The 16,368-nt window shown below is 48.1% G+C and overlaps 6 protein-coding genes and 1 long non-coding RNA gene across 8 annotated transcripts; 3 read left to right on the top strand and 4 right to left on the bottom strand.

Moving 5' to 3' along the window:
• The first annotated feature begins 1,227 nt into the window (after positions 1–1,227).
• LOC117592277 (putative uncharacterized protein DDB_G0291608) lies at positions 1,228–6,059 on the top strand. 2 transcript variants are annotated; one of them, XM_034285938.1, is made up of 3 exons: positions 1,228–1,334; positions 4,477–4,858; positions 4,892–6,059. In XM_034285938.1, exons 2-3 carry the CDS (start codon positions 4,598–4,600, stop codon positions 6,005–6,007), a joined length of 1,377 nt encoding a protein of 458 aa, XP_034141829.1. In that variant the 5' UTR covers positions 1,228–1,334; positions 4,477–4,597; the 3' UTR covers positions 6,008–6,059. The 2 variants fall into 2 exon arrangements, with proteins under 2 accessions (XP_034141829.1, XP_034141828.1); XM_034285937.1 differs by having other exon boundaries at positions 4,477–6,059.
• On the bottom strand, positions 4,129–9,288 carry LOC117592286. Its single transcript, XR_004574514.1, has 2 exons — positions 9,158–9,288; positions 4,129–4,307 (listed from the first exon to the last, which is right to left on the bottom strand). It is a non-coding gene; the product is annotated as an uncharacterized LOC117592286 (long non-coding RNA).
• Positions 7,202–11,673, top strand: LOC117592273 (centrosomal protein of 131 kDa). Its single transcript, XM_034285934.1, has 9 exons — positions 7,202–7,317; positions 7,378–7,602; positions 7,661–9,206; positions 9,539–9,662; positions 9,719–9,856; positions 9,925–10,345; positions 10,402–11,057; positions 11,117–11,410; positions 11,467–11,673. Exons 1-9 carry the CDS (start codon positions 7,291–7,293, stop codon positions 11,597–11,599), a joined length of 3,564 nt encoding a protein of 1,187 aa, XP_034141825.1. The 5' UTR covers positions 7,202–7,290; the 3' UTR covers positions 11,600–11,673.
• On the bottom strand, positions 11,662–12,316 carry LOC117592281. Its single transcript, XM_034285944.1, has 2 exons — positions 12,156–12,316; positions 11,662–12,102 (listed from the first exon to the last, which is right to left on the bottom strand). Exons 1-2 carry the CDS (start codon positions 12,279–12,281, stop codon positions 11,695–11,697), a joined length of 534 nt encoding a protein of 177 aa, XP_034141835.1. The 5' UTR covers positions 12,282–12,316; the 3' UTR covers positions 11,662–11,694.
• A 375-nt stretch (positions 12,317–12,691) lies between these two features.
• LOC117592282 lies at positions 12,692–13,375 on the bottom strand. The gene is made up of 2 exons (XM_034285945.1): positions 13,297–13,375; positions 12,692–13,235 (listed from the first exon to the last, which is right to left on the bottom strand). The coding sequence occupies exons 1-2, from the start codon at positions 13,345–13,347 to the stop codon at positions 12,753–12,755; spliced, it is 534 nt and encodes a 177-aa protein (XP_034141836.1). The 5' UTR covers positions 13,348–13,375; the 3' UTR covers positions 12,692–12,752.
• Positions 13,376–13,650: 275 nt separating this feature from the next.
• LOC117592279 lies at positions 13,651–15,403 on the top strand. The gene is made up of 9 exons (XM_034285942.1): positions 13,651–13,756; positions 13,818–13,910; positions 13,968–14,077; positions 14,132–14,226; positions 14,285–14,413; positions 14,476–14,627; positions 14,686–14,830; positions 14,898–15,148; positions 15,201–15,403. The coding sequence occupies exons 1-9, from the start codon at positions 13,703–13,705 to the stop codon at positions 15,312–15,314; spliced, it is 1,143 nt and encodes a 380-aa protein (XP_034141833.1). The 5' UTR covers positions 13,651–13,702; the 3' UTR covers positions 15,315–15,403.
• LOC117592283 lies at positions 15,312–15,828 on the bottom strand. The gene has a single exon (XM_034285946.1). The coding sequence runs from the start codon at positions 15,807–15,809 to the stop codon at positions 15,390–15,392; it is 420 nt and encodes a 139-aa protein (XP_034141837.1). The 5' UTR covers positions 15,810–15,828; the 3' UTR covers positions 15,312–15,389.
• Positions 15,829–16,368: the final 540 nt, after the last annotated feature.

Raw genomic sequence — 16,368 nt, 5'->3', positions numbered from 1 at the left:
TGGCTTTAAATTCAAGTGCGGCGCAGATTCGATATAGGCCACTCCTCGGAGCAGCGTACCACCAAGCGTACACGTCAAACGGCTTTTCCGCCTCCCCTCCTCCACAGCCAACCCGCCCGCGCGCTTATCACGGGTGGCAGCTTTTTGTGCGGAAGCCCTCGCATTAGGGCCAAACGAATCGTGTAAATATCAAATGCTCTTTGCTCTCCACACACTCGTACTCTTACTCGTATCGGCGAAATAATCAAACAGAACACAACACAACACAACACAATCGAACACAAACTCATAAAGTTGCCGGGCTGGCAAAAGTTATCACAAATAGATATGGCGGAAGCCCCTTCGTGCCAATCTGTGGGGGAATGTCCATAGTTTATGCGTGCAATAAATGGAAGCGAAAGATGCCCTCAATATTGTGGGTGCGACGTTCAGGGATCTCAGCGGATCATTAAAAGTCATTCCTTGCCTCCTCCCACTGTTCCCCACTCAAATACTCAGGTATTGATCTTTAAACACACAATAATTGCTTGCAGTATTTATTTAGCAATACACAACACTCACACAATCAGCTCTAGAACTTATTGAATAACTATGATTATTCTTGGACACCTGTTGAGCATTGAGCAAAGGCAAATAAACAGTCTTGTGACTCAACAAGTTGCTCCAATTTACTCAATTGACTTGCAGTGTTGCAGCTTAGTATTCGTGCTGATGAGATGATTGGGGCAACGTGTAAACCTCTGCAAGTTCCCAAGTTCAGTAGGTAAATTGGGTAAATATTTGTGCCATTAATGTCAGTTCTTTGCGATTTGAGACAACAACTTCAGGGTGCCGGAAGTGACCATTAATTTGGACACTTTTGTGTGTGTGTGTTTGTCCGCTAAATGATACATAATTTGTTTGTGCATAATTACAGTGACACAAATGCACAAACATTTGCACAGAAAATTATTCCCAAAATTTCTTTGGTGGGCTTAGGTGGGGGTAGGAGGATAGCGAGCACCTTTCACGCTGAGGCGCCTGTAGGGCATTTTCTGTTTAGTTATTAAGCGCCAAGAGCAGCGCCAACAACAACAACAGCTTTTTCCCCATTTGCCGTTCAGGTATTTTTCGTATTTATTTTGCCAGCTATGCGCCCGAGCAGAGCGATAACCGACAACGCGACGACGACCACGACGACCACGACGACGACGACGACGACGACGGCGACGTTGGCAACGCTGACTTCAGCCAGTTGGAAGTTGGTTCAGGTTCAGTTTCAGTTTTCAGTTACGTTTTGGCGTTTTACGGTAACGCAGCGCGGACGACAAATAACAGTTAGCCAACAATTATAGGTGCGTCTAAGAATACATATCTATATGTGTGTGTGTGTGTGTGTGTGTGTGTATGCATGTGTGTGGAGTGATAGAGTAAGAGGAACAATTATTTTTGGAATATCTTTGCAAACGTGTAAATATTGCCCTGAGCGCCTTACGATTGCTCATACGACGCGTTGGCTGCCCCCAGCCAAAAGCCGCTTACGGTTACTGTTCGTGACTCCGTTAAACAGCTCGTCCATAGCGAATTGTCGCGTCCACCATAAACACGTTCTATATACAGCCCGATCGAACCCGATCCCATACACAGGGCAGGGAAAAATTCCACTAGTCTAATCCCTCTGCCCCGGCCCGGTAACTTTCACAGCTGTGGGCTGCGGCTGCGGCTGTAGCTGTGGCTATGCAGACATGTATGCCACATATGTACACACATAGCTATAACTATAAATCCCATAAATTGCACAAACGCCAAAACGAATAAAAAAAATATTTACAACTAATTATGCGCCCAGGCAGAGCAACACACAAAACAAAACACTCTCCCCATACGGTAGTCGTGGTCGTGCCTTGAACTCGGCTTTGGCTTTGGCTTAAGCTTTTCTCTATGCAAAGAGGTTTCACTTTCTTTTTACGCCTGCGAGGGCCGTTAATCACATGATTGGGTAATAATGCTCATTGCAGCTGCCCCGCCTGCGCCACCGCCGTTATTCTTAACTTATCGCTCTACTCGGATTATGTTTGCTGGCCGCTTATCAGTATTCTTTTTTGGCAATGGCAGATAAGATTAACTGCGCGGGCAACACTTTCGAGTGTATTCAGTGCTACACCACCCCAGCACTGTCTGCAGCAGAGCTAAAAGTAAGCTTGGGTAAGCGGAATTCCCATCCCGGCCGAGATCTGACTAGATTGCAATTGTTGTGCGCACTGTTCACACACAGAGGACCCAGAGATGAGCGAGATTGGCGGCAACCACAGGCACCCCCACTCCCCATGAGACACACACACACACACACACACACACACACACACCTTAAAGTCGCACCAATTCCAAAGGGAAGGGGGAAAACTAATTTGATCGCCGGCTGATAGACGCACCAAACTCACGCAACAACAAAAACTGGAAGAAGGGGTAACAGGGAAACGGGTAAACGGGCAGAAGAAAACAAATTTCGAAAGCAAAGTTTTGGTTCATTTCGAGTTGGGCTTTTATGGTTTTGAATGTTTTATCTGAGCGTTTGGCACAACACAATCAATTCACACCCTGAATACGAAGAATTTGTTGGAGAGAAATTCGGCTTGGGCTGCCTCTGCCCATAGGAATGTTGCCAAGATTGTGAGAAATATTTATCAGAAATTCAACTTTTTAGAGAGTGAATGTGTCTGACTAATAAGAGCTTTGTTCTGCCTTGATTTTCATATCGCTTGAAGCTTATTCTCGATAGAGTCGCACTCTCGTTCACCTTATGCAAATTGGTAACGAAAATAACTCCCAATGCACTCACATAGTGCTGGCCGTAGGCAACAGCGATTTCAAGGCCAATCCTACAGCTACTTGGCACTGGCACTGGAACTGGCTGCGAAGCGAAACCAATCGCTGAACCAAGTGTTGAACGTACATATTTGAATAGCAAACAGTTCGAAGATAACACCAGAAAGAGGGATGTTGCGGGAGGGAGCAATCTTTATGAACAGTTGGCTCTCAGTGCTGCACAATTAACACTAACTCCCGCCATAAAAATAAACAAAAGCCTCGCGGCAGAGTTAAAACACACTCTCGGGGGGGGGGGGGGGGGGGGGAGTGTATAAACTGTTTTCGTTTTGCGTTTATCAGTTCCACTTCCAGACATTCATAAATTGCTTCAACTGTTGGAGGGAATCATTTAAAGTAAACGTAAGCCTCTTGACGCATGTTCGCAACAGCCAGCCAGCCAGCCAGCCAGAGGTATGAATAATTAAGTCAGTGTGCCAATTATAAAGCCTCAGCTAGGCCAAGATACGGCAGAGTCACTCATTGAGTCACTTGGATTAACTATAGAGTACTTGGAGAGAAGTGGCAGTGGCATGGAGTCCAGCAAAGTGCAGAATGAAATGCATGTTAAAATCTTTAAAATTCGAACGCTCTTTGATCAGTTGGCATGTGTAATGCCGATATTGTAATTTATTTGATGTCTCTGTATGTTTACACATCCCAGACTCAATCAAGCGCGTCTGAGTAATCAGCAAATGGAATACAAATCAAACAACAGCAGCGTAGAGCTGACCTTTTGTGGGGCAATTGAACGCCCATCGAATTTATGTCTACTATAAATTGTCGCTTTCAATTAAATTACCCAAGTGGCAAGGTGGAAAAGGTGGAAAACAAATACAAGTGTTTCTGTTTCTGTTTCTGTGTGTACAGTTAATGGACATGTGAATGGCATTGAAAGTGTTTGTTGTATCTGTTCTGATCGCGTACGTGTGCGCTGGTCAACTGATGGGCTTTTGGGTCAGCCATCGTGTCACATGCAGTCGATCGATCCGTCAATTGGCTTTGACTGCGACCGGGACAAGCCCCTATCGATCTAATTGATATTTAAGCATGTTACCTGCACGCTCTCTCTCTCTCTCTCTCTCTTTCACTCTATCAACGATCAACGCTGTAGACAGCGGCTGACCCTGCCATTGGCACTGGCACTGGCACTGGCGCTGGCGCTGAAGTTGCGTAATTGCGCATACGCCATGTAAAACGATGGCAAGGTGTTTGCTTGCCTGTGAAAGTGTCTGACTCTGGCACACGCACAGAATTGCATTAGTCCTAATCTTAAAAGCTTAACCAGGAATGACTCATATGTCTCGATTGAATAGTTACAGTTTATAGTTAGGTAAACTTTATCTGGGGTAAGGGAGAGACGGTTATAAATGGCGAAGAGCCTTGCGTCGGGGCCTTAGTCCGCTATGTGTCCAGCGGCCAGCGGCCAGTGGGTTTCTCTCTCTCGCAATCAAATGAAATTGCTGTAATTAAAAGTCCGATTTGTATACGCGAATTTTCACCCTAAGAGCATGGTTTGATGAGCCACAAAATTTGCATGTTTAAATTTTGACTGATTTAATTTTTTGGCATTTTTAAATGTTTTTTTTATTAATTTGTTTGCTGTTTCTTTTTTTTTTTCTTTTTTTGTAGCTCAGCGACAACAAAGAAAGATCCAAAGACCCGTTAGAGCAGCAACGGAAACGGAAAGTAAAAGCCAACTAACACACACACACACACAGCAACAGACAAGCGCACACATACACATACAACTATGGCGGAGACGATCAACAACAAGCCGAGCATACAGATTCGTAGTGGACTGCCCTCACCGCTGCCGGACAAGAGCCCCTCGCCGGCCACCAAGCTGCTGATCAGCCATGGCAAACCCAACTTTACCATCGGCGCCGGCAGCAAATCACCCAAGGCCGAGGAGAATGGCATGAGCAACAATCCGTTGTCGCCGCAGCTGAGGGCCAACAACAACTACAATGCCTACAAGAGTGCCACAAACAGCAACTCGAGCAACGGGAGCAACGGAAGCAACTCGAGCAACGGGAGCAACGGGAGCGAAAGCAACAAAGTCATCATCGGCACCAAATTCAATGGCGTCTTCAAGCCATCCACCAGCTTGGCCACCAATGGGAATGGAAGTGGCTTGGCGAATGGCAATGGCAGTGCTGAGAATGAGGCGGCCAAGGTGGTGCTGCGTCGCCTTAAGGTGGCGTCGGTATCTCCGCCACCCGTCGAGGCCGAGGACGACAATGTGCCGGAGTTCATCAGACGCCAGCGACGCATCCAAGAGCGTCTGGCCAAGGAGAATGTGCTGGACTTTGAGAACCGACGCAGTGGCTACTTCACCCACGTCATGATCTCTCCGGACTCGCCCAATCGCACCTCGTTCGTGGAGACTATGGCCAGTCCGGCAATAGTTCCGTCCCTGGAAATGCCTGCACCAGTCCACGAGAAGGCCGGAGAGGAGGAGGAGGAAGAGCAGAAGCAGCAGAAGCAGCAGCAGCAGCAGCAGCAGGTAGAGGAGCAGCAGTTGCATGCCACACCAGTGACTACATCTGCGTTGATAAGCGAACCAGAGACGGTTGCAGCTGTTACCAATGGCCACAGCGAGGCAACCACCACCAATGGGCATGCGGAGCAGGAGGATGTGGCTCCCGAGGAGGTGGCCAGAGCCATTGAGGAGGTCAACAAGGCGGTGGCTGGAGAGGATGATGACAAGACCGAGCCAGAGACAGAAGCAGAACAGGCAGCAGCGCCTGTGCCAGTTGCCGTTGAGCGAAAAGCCGAGCCGGAGGAAGAGTCAAAGCCAGCGGTCGCAGCGCGTACACCCTCGCCCGTGGAGGCCCAAGTGGAGGTTGTGCAGCCTGCGCAGAACGGGCAGGAGGCCGCGGGCATTACCATTTCCCATACCAATGGCCAGAGCAGCGATGGCCCCAGCATACCCGCGCCGGATCCCAGCGGTGCTCTGGGCGTCAACTACGAACCGAAGACCGTGGTGAGCTTCTCCCAGGAGCTGGGCGGTGGCGAGAACAACTATCCAGACACGGTCAAAGGGGTGACAGAGTCCGCTGATGGCGAGCTGAAGGATCTGGCCAAGCTGAAGTTTGACATCAAGAACGATGGCCAGGCGGACGATGTTCAGGTGACGCCCGTGCTGCGTGCGGAATAGAATCGATGTGCGGAGTGGATGTCTGGCCAGGATTAGTTGAATTGTTGTTAAAGCGAAAGAAAGAAAGAAAGGATGGATGGCTGCAGGGGGAGCTACTATGTATTGTGTTTTGTGTTAGCTGCTAAGTGAAGTGGAGGAGAAATGTTGCCAAATTTAATTTTATGCTTCGCACATCAGTCAGTATCGAGAGAAGAGAATGGATAAAGGATAATGGATAATGGATAATGGAGCATCCATGCCAATGACCATGGAATGTGACCAGCTGCTGTTGGCCAACTGCTAAACCAAACTACGTTTATTGCAATAGAAACCATTTGCTTTATTTAAATAAATTATTATTACTACAAAAACGCACGAATGACTTCGATTTTGTTTGCTTCGCTGGAATTATTTGCCCGATAAGACTAATCGCTAAACAACGATAAAGTTGATTTACTATCTAAGAAGGAGAATGTGCTAAAGTCCAATCAAAAGTCGAAGATTATTACATTGCAATTAATTTCTTTCGCAGCTATGGGAAGAATTCCTTGGGCGTCACATGGGAACTTTGTGATTGTACTTTGGCCGAGGCAAAACTTTTCTTCGAACTTTAAACGATTTTTTGGCTCGAATTTCTTAGGAGATCTTAATTATAAATTCATAATAATTATGAATACCTATCTCAATGAATGAATTCTTATGGCTGTGAATGAAAACTGAAAGTGTTTGCAGAGACGATGGGGGAGGCGGTCTGGCATTGACCGACCCTCAGGTGGTGCTGTTGCCTGTCCTTCGCTTTGAAATCAGTTGCCTTCCATGATTAATTGCTTTGATTCGGTTCGGCGGGGTTCGGTGTTTTGTCTGTGCTCGATAGAGTTTCAGTGATTGATTGCAAACATAATAAATCATAACATCATAATTCAATTGAATTGGCGGAAAAGACCAACTATGAGTCAGTGAATCATAGACAAGTCACGTGGAGCAAAGCCTGTCCTGCACATGGGGTTGGACATGGCTCCTGGTAACCATGTCAACTTGTGGCCCAGGCCTGTTTTGGGGGTTGCACTGCTGACCAACAGCCTTACCAACATCTGTCCTGCACCTGACCCCTGACACATGCGTTAAATCGATAGTACCTGAGGGTAGTTTTCCCCTTTTTGGCCAAAACAAAGTGACGCTCGCTCGACCAAAAACATTTTCGAATGGGGTTTCAGTTTAGTTTAGTTGGCCATGGCACTGCAGTCAGTTGAAAACCCAAGTAGATGAGCTGCCCGATTGCTGATTGAATAATTTTGAAAGCGATTATGGATCTATGTCTACAGGGCTCGCAGGTACGTAAGCCTCTTCTGCAACCGCTTGGGCTTATACTTTATGCTCCTCCTTTGCCGTAGATAAACCTCGCCACACGACAGAAACTGAAACCGAAGTACAACAGTCGCTCGTTGACGACTCTCCACAATCCGAGTCCGCTCTTGCGGCGTCCCCGCTCGGCAAACTTCCTGCAGCAACGCAGTCGTTCCTCGCCCTTCCTGGGACGACCACAGTCGGCGGATCCAAAGTTCGGACAACGGCTAAGCATCTACTTCAACGAGAAGGAGCTCAAGTGTCACAGCAAGGTTAGTTTTTGAGCTGCTTAGCCAGCTTATTCCTGACTCTTCTGCTTCTGTTCTGCAGCGTCAAGTGTCTTCCAACGATTTGCTCAAGTCCCTGCTGGGGGAGCCCATCAAGCGGAGCTGGTTGTGCCGCAGCGCGTGCAACTCCTCCGAGTCGGACTTCTCCTCGCACAAGCGCACCCCGGACAGCAGCGAGGAGGGGGAGCAGCAGCATCAGCAGCAGCTGGAGCGCTTCCTGGTGAACATGCCCGCGGGTGGGGATAAGAACAACAAATCCTTTGCTTCCAACTGGATGACGCAGGGTCAGAGTCTGGGTCTGGGTCTGGGTCTCAGCAATGCGGCGCTGCTGCAGAAGACAGCCAAGCCGGATCTTCCAGGTCGGGTGTCCTTCAGCAAGCCCAGTGCCACCAACCAGCACGATGCCGACTCCAGCGACTGCGACAACGACAAGCAGGAGCCACGGCCGAGCATCTCTGCCCCCGGCCCCCTCACTCTGCCCAGCTTCCATGGCAGCAAGGCGGAGCCGCCGGATGCGTCGCTCCAGAAGAAATCCGTGCACTTTGGCTCCACCGCAGCCGAGGGCGAGGTTCTGGCCGAGACGTACGAGTACCCCAAGTGCCCCTCGGAGAACTGCACCTGCAGCACGCGCTCCTCGTCCACAACCAGCACGAATGAGGCCTCCGCCGCTGAGGTCAGGTGCGCCTGCGAAGCCCCCAGCTGTCGCTACATGGCGTCTGGACCGCTGCTGGATCTCGCACTGCCCGCTCCTCCACCGTCAGCTGCGGCTGTTCAAGCTGCCCCCAAGGCCGCCACGCCAGAGCTGAACGTGATCAGGGAGTACAAGCAGGCGGTGGGGGTGCAGCTGGTGAGGAACAACATTGAGCCGCTGCCCAGCTATCTGGACAAGTATGCTCCACTCCCACTCCCACTTCCAGTTGCAGTTGCAGCCCCGCCAGCGGCCAAGGATAAGCAAAACAATCTTTCCGAGAGCAAAAACCTGGCCCCTGTCCTTCCTAGTGGATCTCCCAAGAACAACAGCAATGGTGGAACCTACAGAACTGCCAGTGCCAGCGGTCGAAACTTTGGGGCCGAGAACAACTTTCTGCCCGCGGTGATCCCGGACGATCGACGACAGTATGGAAATGGCAATGGGAGCGGCAACAGCAACAGCAACGCAGATTCTGTCATTAGCAACTACCTAAAGGTGGCATCCACTCCGCCATTTGTGGGTAAAAAGAAGGAGAATGTAAAGCCCGCCAGTGCAGAGGGCAACAGAAGCAACAACAACAAAACGAAGCTTCCAAAGACGGGAATAGCTCCAGCTGGGAAGACCCTCAAGAAGGCGGTGAGTGTGGGCAGCTTGCGGGAGGAGCGAAAGCTCAGTGAATATAATCTGGACAAGGTGGACAGCTGGATGAGCATGCAGGAGCAGAAGCAGGCAATGGCGCAGTTTGAGGAAATGCACAAGCAGGGCCTGGATCTGGATGAGGGCAATGACATTGACAGTGGATCGCAGCTTTCCCTCAAGTCAAATGAGGACTCTAGGGACTCTACCTACGATGAGATTGTGTCGGTAATCAAGGAGATTGAAGAGGACAAGAAGAGAGGTGAGTAATTGTACACTTTTAAGTGTGTAAACAAAAAAACTTATTCACTTTGCTCAGAGCTGTGCACTTTGTTCACTCAGTGGTTCGGTGACTCAGTTCAGCGTTCAGTTGTTCGTTCACTGGTTCACTTGTCCTCTCAGCAGTTCACTTGTTCGCTCAGTTGTTCAGTGATTCACTAGTTCCCTCTTCTCTCACTAGTTCATTTGATCAGTGGTGGAGCAAAGCAATGTCAACAAGTGAAATAGTGAGCGAACATTTAAACAACTAACTGCGCAGTTACCAACTAAAGAGGGAAATCTATTTTATGTGAATCTATGTTCCATTATCCACAGATAATTATGCCGAACGTCTGCCCAGTGACCTGAAGCTCAACCTGAAATTGGATTCGCGGTGCGAGACTGCCGAGACGGTGACGCTGAGTGATGGACCTGTCCAGGAGAGCGGCGACAAGTACAAGTAAATATCGGAGTTGACTTTAGGGAGATCGTATGCCAACTCTCTACCATTTGCAGGGACATTTTGGCATATCTGAACAATGTGGAGAGCAGCTGTGACAAGACGCTGATGGAGACGCGTCGCTCCATGCCGGATAGCAATCGCTCGGAGGTGGAGTTTGTCGTGGAGCCCGACATCACAGACGAAGTGCCCAAGTAGGTGACAATTGATCCAAAGATTTCACGCTCCTAGCCTTACTTTCTCTTGTCTCCTCTCTATGCAGACTATCGGAGCTGCTGATGCTGCCCAATCATCAGCTGGCGCGGCGCGTCATCGGCCTGAGTCTGCGGGCCAACGAGCTGGCCAACGCCATACACCTGTCCAAGGAGCATGTGATGCAGTTGCGCGAGGAGAAGCAAAAGTCACTGCGTGCCGAGAAGAGCAGCAATGCCGGCAAGCTGCGCGACCAGAAGAAACACTACGAGGAGGTGGTCACCCGCCATCAGGGCTTCATCGAGCAGCTGCTGAAAGACAAGGGCTCGCTGTGCGAGAAGGTGGCCGCCCTGACGCGTCGCCTGGAGAGCCAGAACCAGGCCTGGGAGCATCGACTGGAGACGGAGCTGACGCGTACCAAGGAGACGACGCTGGCGGGCGAGAAGATCCGACGCGAGCGTTGGGTACGCGAGAACACCAAGAAGATCAAGGTGGGTCATGGCAATGGTTCTTCCCTTTGATATTCATCTCCATTTTCCGCTGACAGGAGCTGACGGTGAAGGGCCTGGAGGCGGAGATCAACAAGATGAACTGCGACCATCAGCGGGAGGTGACGGAGCTGAAGCGCGCCCATCAGATGCAGTTGCTGGACGCCCTCGAGGAGGCACGCCTGAAGCACGAGCAGATCGAGACGGGCATCCGGGAGAGCTGTGCCCAGGATCGCGAGTCCATTATCGAGAAGGAGCGCACAGCCATCCGAGAGCGTTTCGAGCGCCAGCTGCAGGAGGAGCAGCGAGCCCAGGCGGAGCAGCGGCAAAAGCTGAGCGAAGAGTTCGCCGCCGAGCGGGAGCGCCTGCAGACGGAGCTGCGGCAGAAGGAGGGCGACTATCAGGCCAAGCGCCAGGAGGCGCAGCGGGAGCAGGACAGCGAGCTGGAACAGGCCAAGTTCGAGATGCAGGAACGGATGGCCAAGCAGGAGGAGAAGTACCAGAACCGCATCAACACCATCGAGCAGCAGTACCTGTCCGACTTTGAGCTGTGGAAGGCCGAGTACGAGAACAAGTGCAAGCTGGACCAGGCCGAGAAGGAGAATGCAATCAGGCAGCACTATCGGGCGGAGCGGGATCGCCAGCTGGACGAGCTGGTGGTGCGCATGGAGGCGGATGCCTTGCAGAACGGAGAGGAGCACGAGCAGAAGATTGCGTGAGTAAATGAATCCATGAAAAGCTGTGTATAATCAGCCACATTTGCGTACATTTCAGTCGCCTCAAGGACAAGTACGAGAAGGACCTAACCCTGGCCGAGAGTGTCGAGAAGTCGCTGCGTGAAAAGTATGCCGAGACGCGGGGCAAGTTGGCCGAGGCCGATGCCCAGGTGCGCAACTCCCAGGCGGAGGTACAACAGCTCCAGCTGGAGCTCAGCCACAGCAAGAAGATGTGCGGCGATATCATCAGTGAGCGGGACAGGCTGCGGGACAATCTCAATGCGGACATTCAGAGCGAGCTGTCGGTCCTCAGTGAGCGTCACAAGCAGGAAATGGAGCAGCTCCAGAAGCGGTAAGCAATCCAATCTTCTACAATATCCGCATTCCCTCATTTTGTATGACTTTTAGGGTACACCAAACCATTCATCGGCAGGAAGAAACCATTGAGATACTCAAGGGCGACAACGATGGACTGCGCCAGCAGTGCCTCAAGCTCAATGCTGTCATCCGGCAGCAGCGCAAGGACTATTGCGTCAAGTAGTTCCAATACTAGTAGCTAAAATAGATAGATACGCTTCCAATAAGTAAATACAAGAGGAACAATTAGAAATGTAATCGCTAATGGAACTTTAATTATTAATTGCGGTTGCAGCTGCTCTTAGCCGGCCTCGGCATAGAGTTGTAGCCACTGGAATATCGTGTCAACTCTTTCTTCTGCTTGCAGAACACAGACTCCGCGCAGACAAACGTCTTTTCCTGCTCACAGTGCTCAGCCTTGACGCCGTAGGTTCTCTTCCTCAAAGCCCTCAGAAGGCCACAATTGCGCTTGGGTGTCTTCAAGTTATGTGCGGGTGGCAAATATCGCGTCTTGTGGTTATTCGATACGTATTCCCATGCCGGCTGGAAGTGTCTGTTCAAGCCAAACCAGTACTGCGTGTGATTCACTTTCAGCGTGTCCAGAATTTCAAAGTGCTTGAGAGTGTCAAAGTCTGCCAAGCACATGCTCATTCCCATGCAAATGTCCAATGCAGTGGTCCAGTTTTTCTGCATGAATGAGACTTGTAGAATATTGTTTAGCCTTTGATTGCCATAATTACCTTTACAATACTGAAATAGTGGCAAGTTCCTCGCGTCTCCACACGACCAGTGTGGATGCTCAAAATAAGGAAAACTATGGATATGAGGAGAGATGGGAGCCAGCGGCGGTCTCGTTCTGGATCCATGTTGGCTTCAGTGTGGCATTGTCGCCATTGGCATTAGCAGCCACAAAATATCAAATGAGATTAGAGCATGGAAAACTCTCTTTAGGCATGCTAAATGGATTGGATCTAATAATTTCAGAAATGGGAATTACTTCCAAAATAAATAAACATTGCCATTTAATTATTGATGTATTAACCAGATTAAGTAAAGATAATTGCTTTAACCATAAAGCATACATACATATATCATAAAATGTTCATTGCTTTCAATGTTTTTGATTAATAAATAGTCAAGTGAATTTTAATTTAATTTTATAAATTTAATAACCAGCAAATTGAACACTGAATATTTCATATATTAGCTCAAAAATTCTATACACAAATAGTCTTATCCAATTCAAAGAGTTCTCCAATTTTGTACTTCTGTTTTGTTTTTGTTTGGATCGGAAGTTGAGGGTTTTTGTTTGAGGATTCCTCCAATACTCTGGTTGCTCAAGTGCTGCGTTCAAATAAAGTCAATACCACTTCAAGTCCACCTACAATTTTTCCATCTTCTCTAATTGTAAAAGTGCATTTGCTGAGCCCTTTCATTATGGACGTTGGCAAATAGTCAGTGGACAAGAAACTATTTTTGAGATAATAATCACCCTTGTTTATCGGGCACACGCCATCGCCAGTGGGGAAATTCGAGTTCTTAAGCATTGATTTACAATATTTTTCAAAAACGTTATTGAAAAAATTGCATGGCTTTGTGTGCATTTTTAAATTCATTGGAATCCATTCTCCATTCTTAATTTTCGCGAAATCCATCCATACGTCAAAATGCTCATCCAAATCAACGTGAAACAGGATGGATCCATTGATCCTTCGATATCGTCCAATTATTTTCAAATTGAATTCCACCAGGGTTTTCTCTTCCCCCTTTATATTCTGAATCGATTCAAATTTCACGTCGTAGTTTGATTTTCCCATGCACTGTAAGTCCAAAATATCGATCTTTCTTTTTTGCATATTGTACCGAAAAATATATATTCACCAACGTAACCAGCCACAGGATGATAAGAACATTTAAACAACATATGGACATTTTTTTGATTCGCTTGCTTCACTTTTTTTGTTATAAATTAGTTTGCGCTTGTACCGTCGCATCTGTAGCTCTTTATATACGCAATAATTTTGCATGTTATACGCCAATTATTGCACAGATGTATATCTTAATAACTAGTTGTGCGCCATGGAGGCGTGGTTCAAACTAATGTTTCAAAAAGTAAACCGTTGACGTCTTAAATTTAAAAATTAATGTGTGGCCACATTTGAGCGTCCGATAAGTGGTGCTTATCGCACAAAAATACCGATATTTTCGCCAGGGCCACAAATATGCTATCAACAAAAAACTATATATCGATATATGGATTGCACAGATAGCGGAGTCTTTAAAAATTATGCAAAATAGAAATTTGTCAACTATTAGCAACTGCTTTCCACTAGTTTGCCGGGTACGTAGGAAGATTTAGGTGGTGGTGCGTCGAAAATCTAATAGCTGTGACTACCTCATAGGCCATACAAACACAATGCGGAATTCTGCAGCAGGGACCAGTGGCCAGGTACGAGCTGGTCGAGCTCCTCAGGCAATTAAATGGCAAAGAAAGGGTGAGCATAGCACATGGCAATGCATCGTTGCATATAAATATAAAAGTTATCTTTTAGCTATTGGCATCCAAGTACTATTGCCAGCTACCAGCGAATGTGGGCAGCTTTCGGGTTCTACTTCAGCTGCAACAATTGCGGATCCTCACCGCCACGGAGTACATCTTAAGGTACGAACCCAATATTAAAATGATGATCATTGAAACTTACACCCCTGATACCAGCAAGGAACACTCGGAGCAGCTCCAGGTGGATTTGATTATATTTCTGGAAACTGAGTTCGAGCTCCTGGCAAATCTCTTTGTATCTGCGGCCTATGGTTTGTTCATAAAAGATGTAAATTGCTTTTCCATCTAATGCGCTTCTATTTTGGCCAGATGCTGAGTCTGGAATGAAGCTGTCGGCTATATTGACAGACGCCCTGGGCAACCTTTTTGCCGGTCTCGTGGCCGATCCGAAGATAAGCAGCCTGCGCTACGTCGAGCCGCTATGCAGAGCCCTGCCAGGTGAGTGGATCTTACCCGTAACATCGTTAACATCTTTATAAATAACACAAAGGTGCTTGTAGCTGATGCCATGGTCGTGTGTATGAATATGCATCTGAGCAGTCTGCTGGAACTGCACCAGGCTGAAGACATCAAAGAGGCATTTGCCAGCTTTAGCGCCTGGATCAATGAGGGAGTGGACGAACTAACCTTTGTGAAGCACATCTGTGAAAAGGTTTCGCAAACCGTCGCATCAGGCCTTGGTGCTGAGATTAACTGCAAAATTCTTTCAGCTCTTTGCCAGCCACCACCAGGAAGCCCTCCAAGTGCTGTTCAAGCAATCAAACATGGAGAACTTTAGGAACTGGAAGTTCTACCTCATCTTGGTGCAGTCCATAGCCAGCACCTGCAACGCGGAAACAACGGCATTTATTAAAAGTACACTCTGCACCCACTTGTATGCCGTTCGACTTGTGTAATTATGCATAACCCACTTTAACCATAGAATACCTCAAGAGCCGAGTGCTGCACATGGCTAGAACTGGTTGCCTGACGGCCCTCTTGCATTTGCTGCTGACGGCGCGTGCCACGTCAGCCTGCACAATGGACATACACAGCAATCTCGATAACTACGCCAAGTGGTACAAGCAGAACATTGGTGAAATGTCCTACCTCCTGCGACCAGAACATTTCCCGATTGCCCTGGGTCTCCTGGAAGAGTCGTTGCCCTATGAAAGCGAGCTGCAGTACTTGGAGGTAAGCACCGTATCCAAAATGTGCGAAGTTCTAAGATTATTTTTCGTTTTAGATCCATGCAGCGATTGCTCTTTCACCTGGAGGCCGCTTTGTGCAGGCGTACAAAACCAAATGTCGATCATATTTGACCCAGTTAAAAAAAGGGGAAAAGTCGCAAGGCGTCTGACAAGGCGATCTGAGTGGTTCTGAGCCAGAGTAATTTATTAATATAGCAGCAGCTGTAAAAAGTAAATGCTCATGGCTATTGGAGAGCAATTATGTTAGTTACTTCAGCGCTCATTTTGCAGGGAATGTTGTTGTCAAGGCTGAAAATTTGACTGCTGTTCGTCGCCATTCCATTGCATCTTATGGTCGGGGTGCACACAAATCGTTTGAGCCGCCCGCAACTGCTTGTGCCAATGGCATACGAACCACTTGCTAGAGGTTTTATGTACGCACAGGCTTTGTCTAACGAAAGTTCCGACTGAGGCGGCACGTACTCCTTGATCTCGTTATTGGATACGTATGAAAAGTCCAGTTTCTCATACACGTTCAAGCCGATCCAAAATTCTGCGCGTTCCGTCTGTTTATTCTCGAGCTCCTCGAAGGAAACTCTTGTGCGCATATCAGCCAAACACATTTTTAAATTCTGGCAGAAATGCAGGGCATCGAACCAGTCCATCTATTTGTCGCAGAGCCAGATGAGCTGGTTTACCAATAAGTAAGTAGAACATTATACCCGTACCTCCGCTTTGCTGAAGTAATGGCAGCCAGAGCTGTTAACTTCAACGATTTGGCAACTCCAGATGCCCACAAATATGCACAGACCGAATATGAGCGGCTTCACTTGTAGATCCATTGCGTGTTCCTTAACTGCAGCTAACAGAATTGCGGAGAAACTCTCTTGCTTAAAAAGTGTGCGAATAATGCAATTAAAGCGTACGTAATCCACTTACAATATCATCGCGATTGAAACAATTTGTTGTATTTATAAACGGCATCTGTAGAATGCTCACGGTTGAAGAGTTAGTAATAAAGTTGTTTCTGCACTTATATTGCAGGTCATTCCCTTGCTAAAATGTTGCACCAAGCTGCTGTTTGTCGGCACACCATTGCACATGGCGGTGGGGGTGCACACAAATCGCTTGAGCAGCCCACATTGTGCTGTCCCAATGACGTATTTGTAATTTGGCCGAGGTTTTAGGAAGCCACATGAGTGACTAACTGAGATCTCTAAATGG

The sequence above is a fragment of the Drosophila guanche genome, unplaced genomic scaffold, assembly GCF_900245975.1.
Source record: "Drosophila guanche unplaced genomic scaffold, DGUA_6, whole genome shotgun sequence".
Lineage (NCBI taxonomy): Eukaryota > Metazoa > Arthropoda > Insecta > Diptera > Drosophilidae > Drosophila > Drosophila guanche.
Note: the sequence above shows the minus strand (reverse complement) of the source record. Positions and strands in the feature narration are given on the sequence as shown.

Bases quoted from the DNA above. Each gene is read 5' to 3' on its own strand.
- LOC117592277 (XM_034285937.1), top strand. From the start codon at position 4,598: ATGGCGGAGACGATCAACAACAAGCCGAGCATACAGATTCGTAGTGGA.
- LOC117592273 (XM_034285934.1), top strand. From the start codon at position 7,291: ATGGATCTATGTCTACAGGGCTCGCAG. The intron at 7,603-7,660 runs GTTAGTTTTTGA...TCTGTTCTGCAG, and splicing joins AGCTCAAGTGTCACAGCAAG to CGTCAAGTGTCTTCCAACGA. The intron at 11,411-11,466 runs GTAAGCAATCCA...TATGACTTTTAG, and splicing joins ATGGAGCAGCTCCAGAAGCG to GGTACACCAAACCATTCATC.
- LOC117592281 (XM_034285944.1), bottom strand. From the start codon at position 12,281: ATGGATCCAGAACGAGACCGCCGCTGGCTCCCATCTCTCCTCATATCC. The intron at 12,103-12,155 runs GTAATTATGGCA...TCATTCATGCAG, and splicing joins ACTATTTCAGTATTGTAAAG to AAAAACTGGACCACTGCATT.
- LOC117592282 (XM_034285945.1), bottom strand. From the start codon at position 13,347: ATGTCCATATGTTGTTTAAATGTTCTTATCATCCTGTGGCTGGTTACG. The intron at 13,236-13,296 runs GTGAATATATAT...TTGGACTTACAG, and splicing joins TCCTGTGGCTGGTTACGTTG to TGCATGGGAAAATCAAACTA.
- LOC117592279 (XM_034285942.1), top strand. From the start codon at position 13,703: ATGCAAAATAGAAATTTGTCAACTATTAGCAACTGCTTTCCACTAGTT. The intron at 13,757-13,817 runs GTACGTAGGAAG...ACTACCTCATAG, and splicing joins GCTTTCCACTAGTTTGCCGG to GCCATACAAACACAATGCGG. The intron at 14,078-14,131 runs GTACGAACCCAA...CCCTGATACCAG, and splicing joins GCCACGGAGTACATCTTAAG to CAAGGAACACTCGGAGCAGC.
- LOC117592283 (XM_034285946.1), bottom strand. From the start codon at position 15,809: ATGGACTGGTTCGATGCCCTGCATTTCTGCCAGAATTTAAAAATGTGT.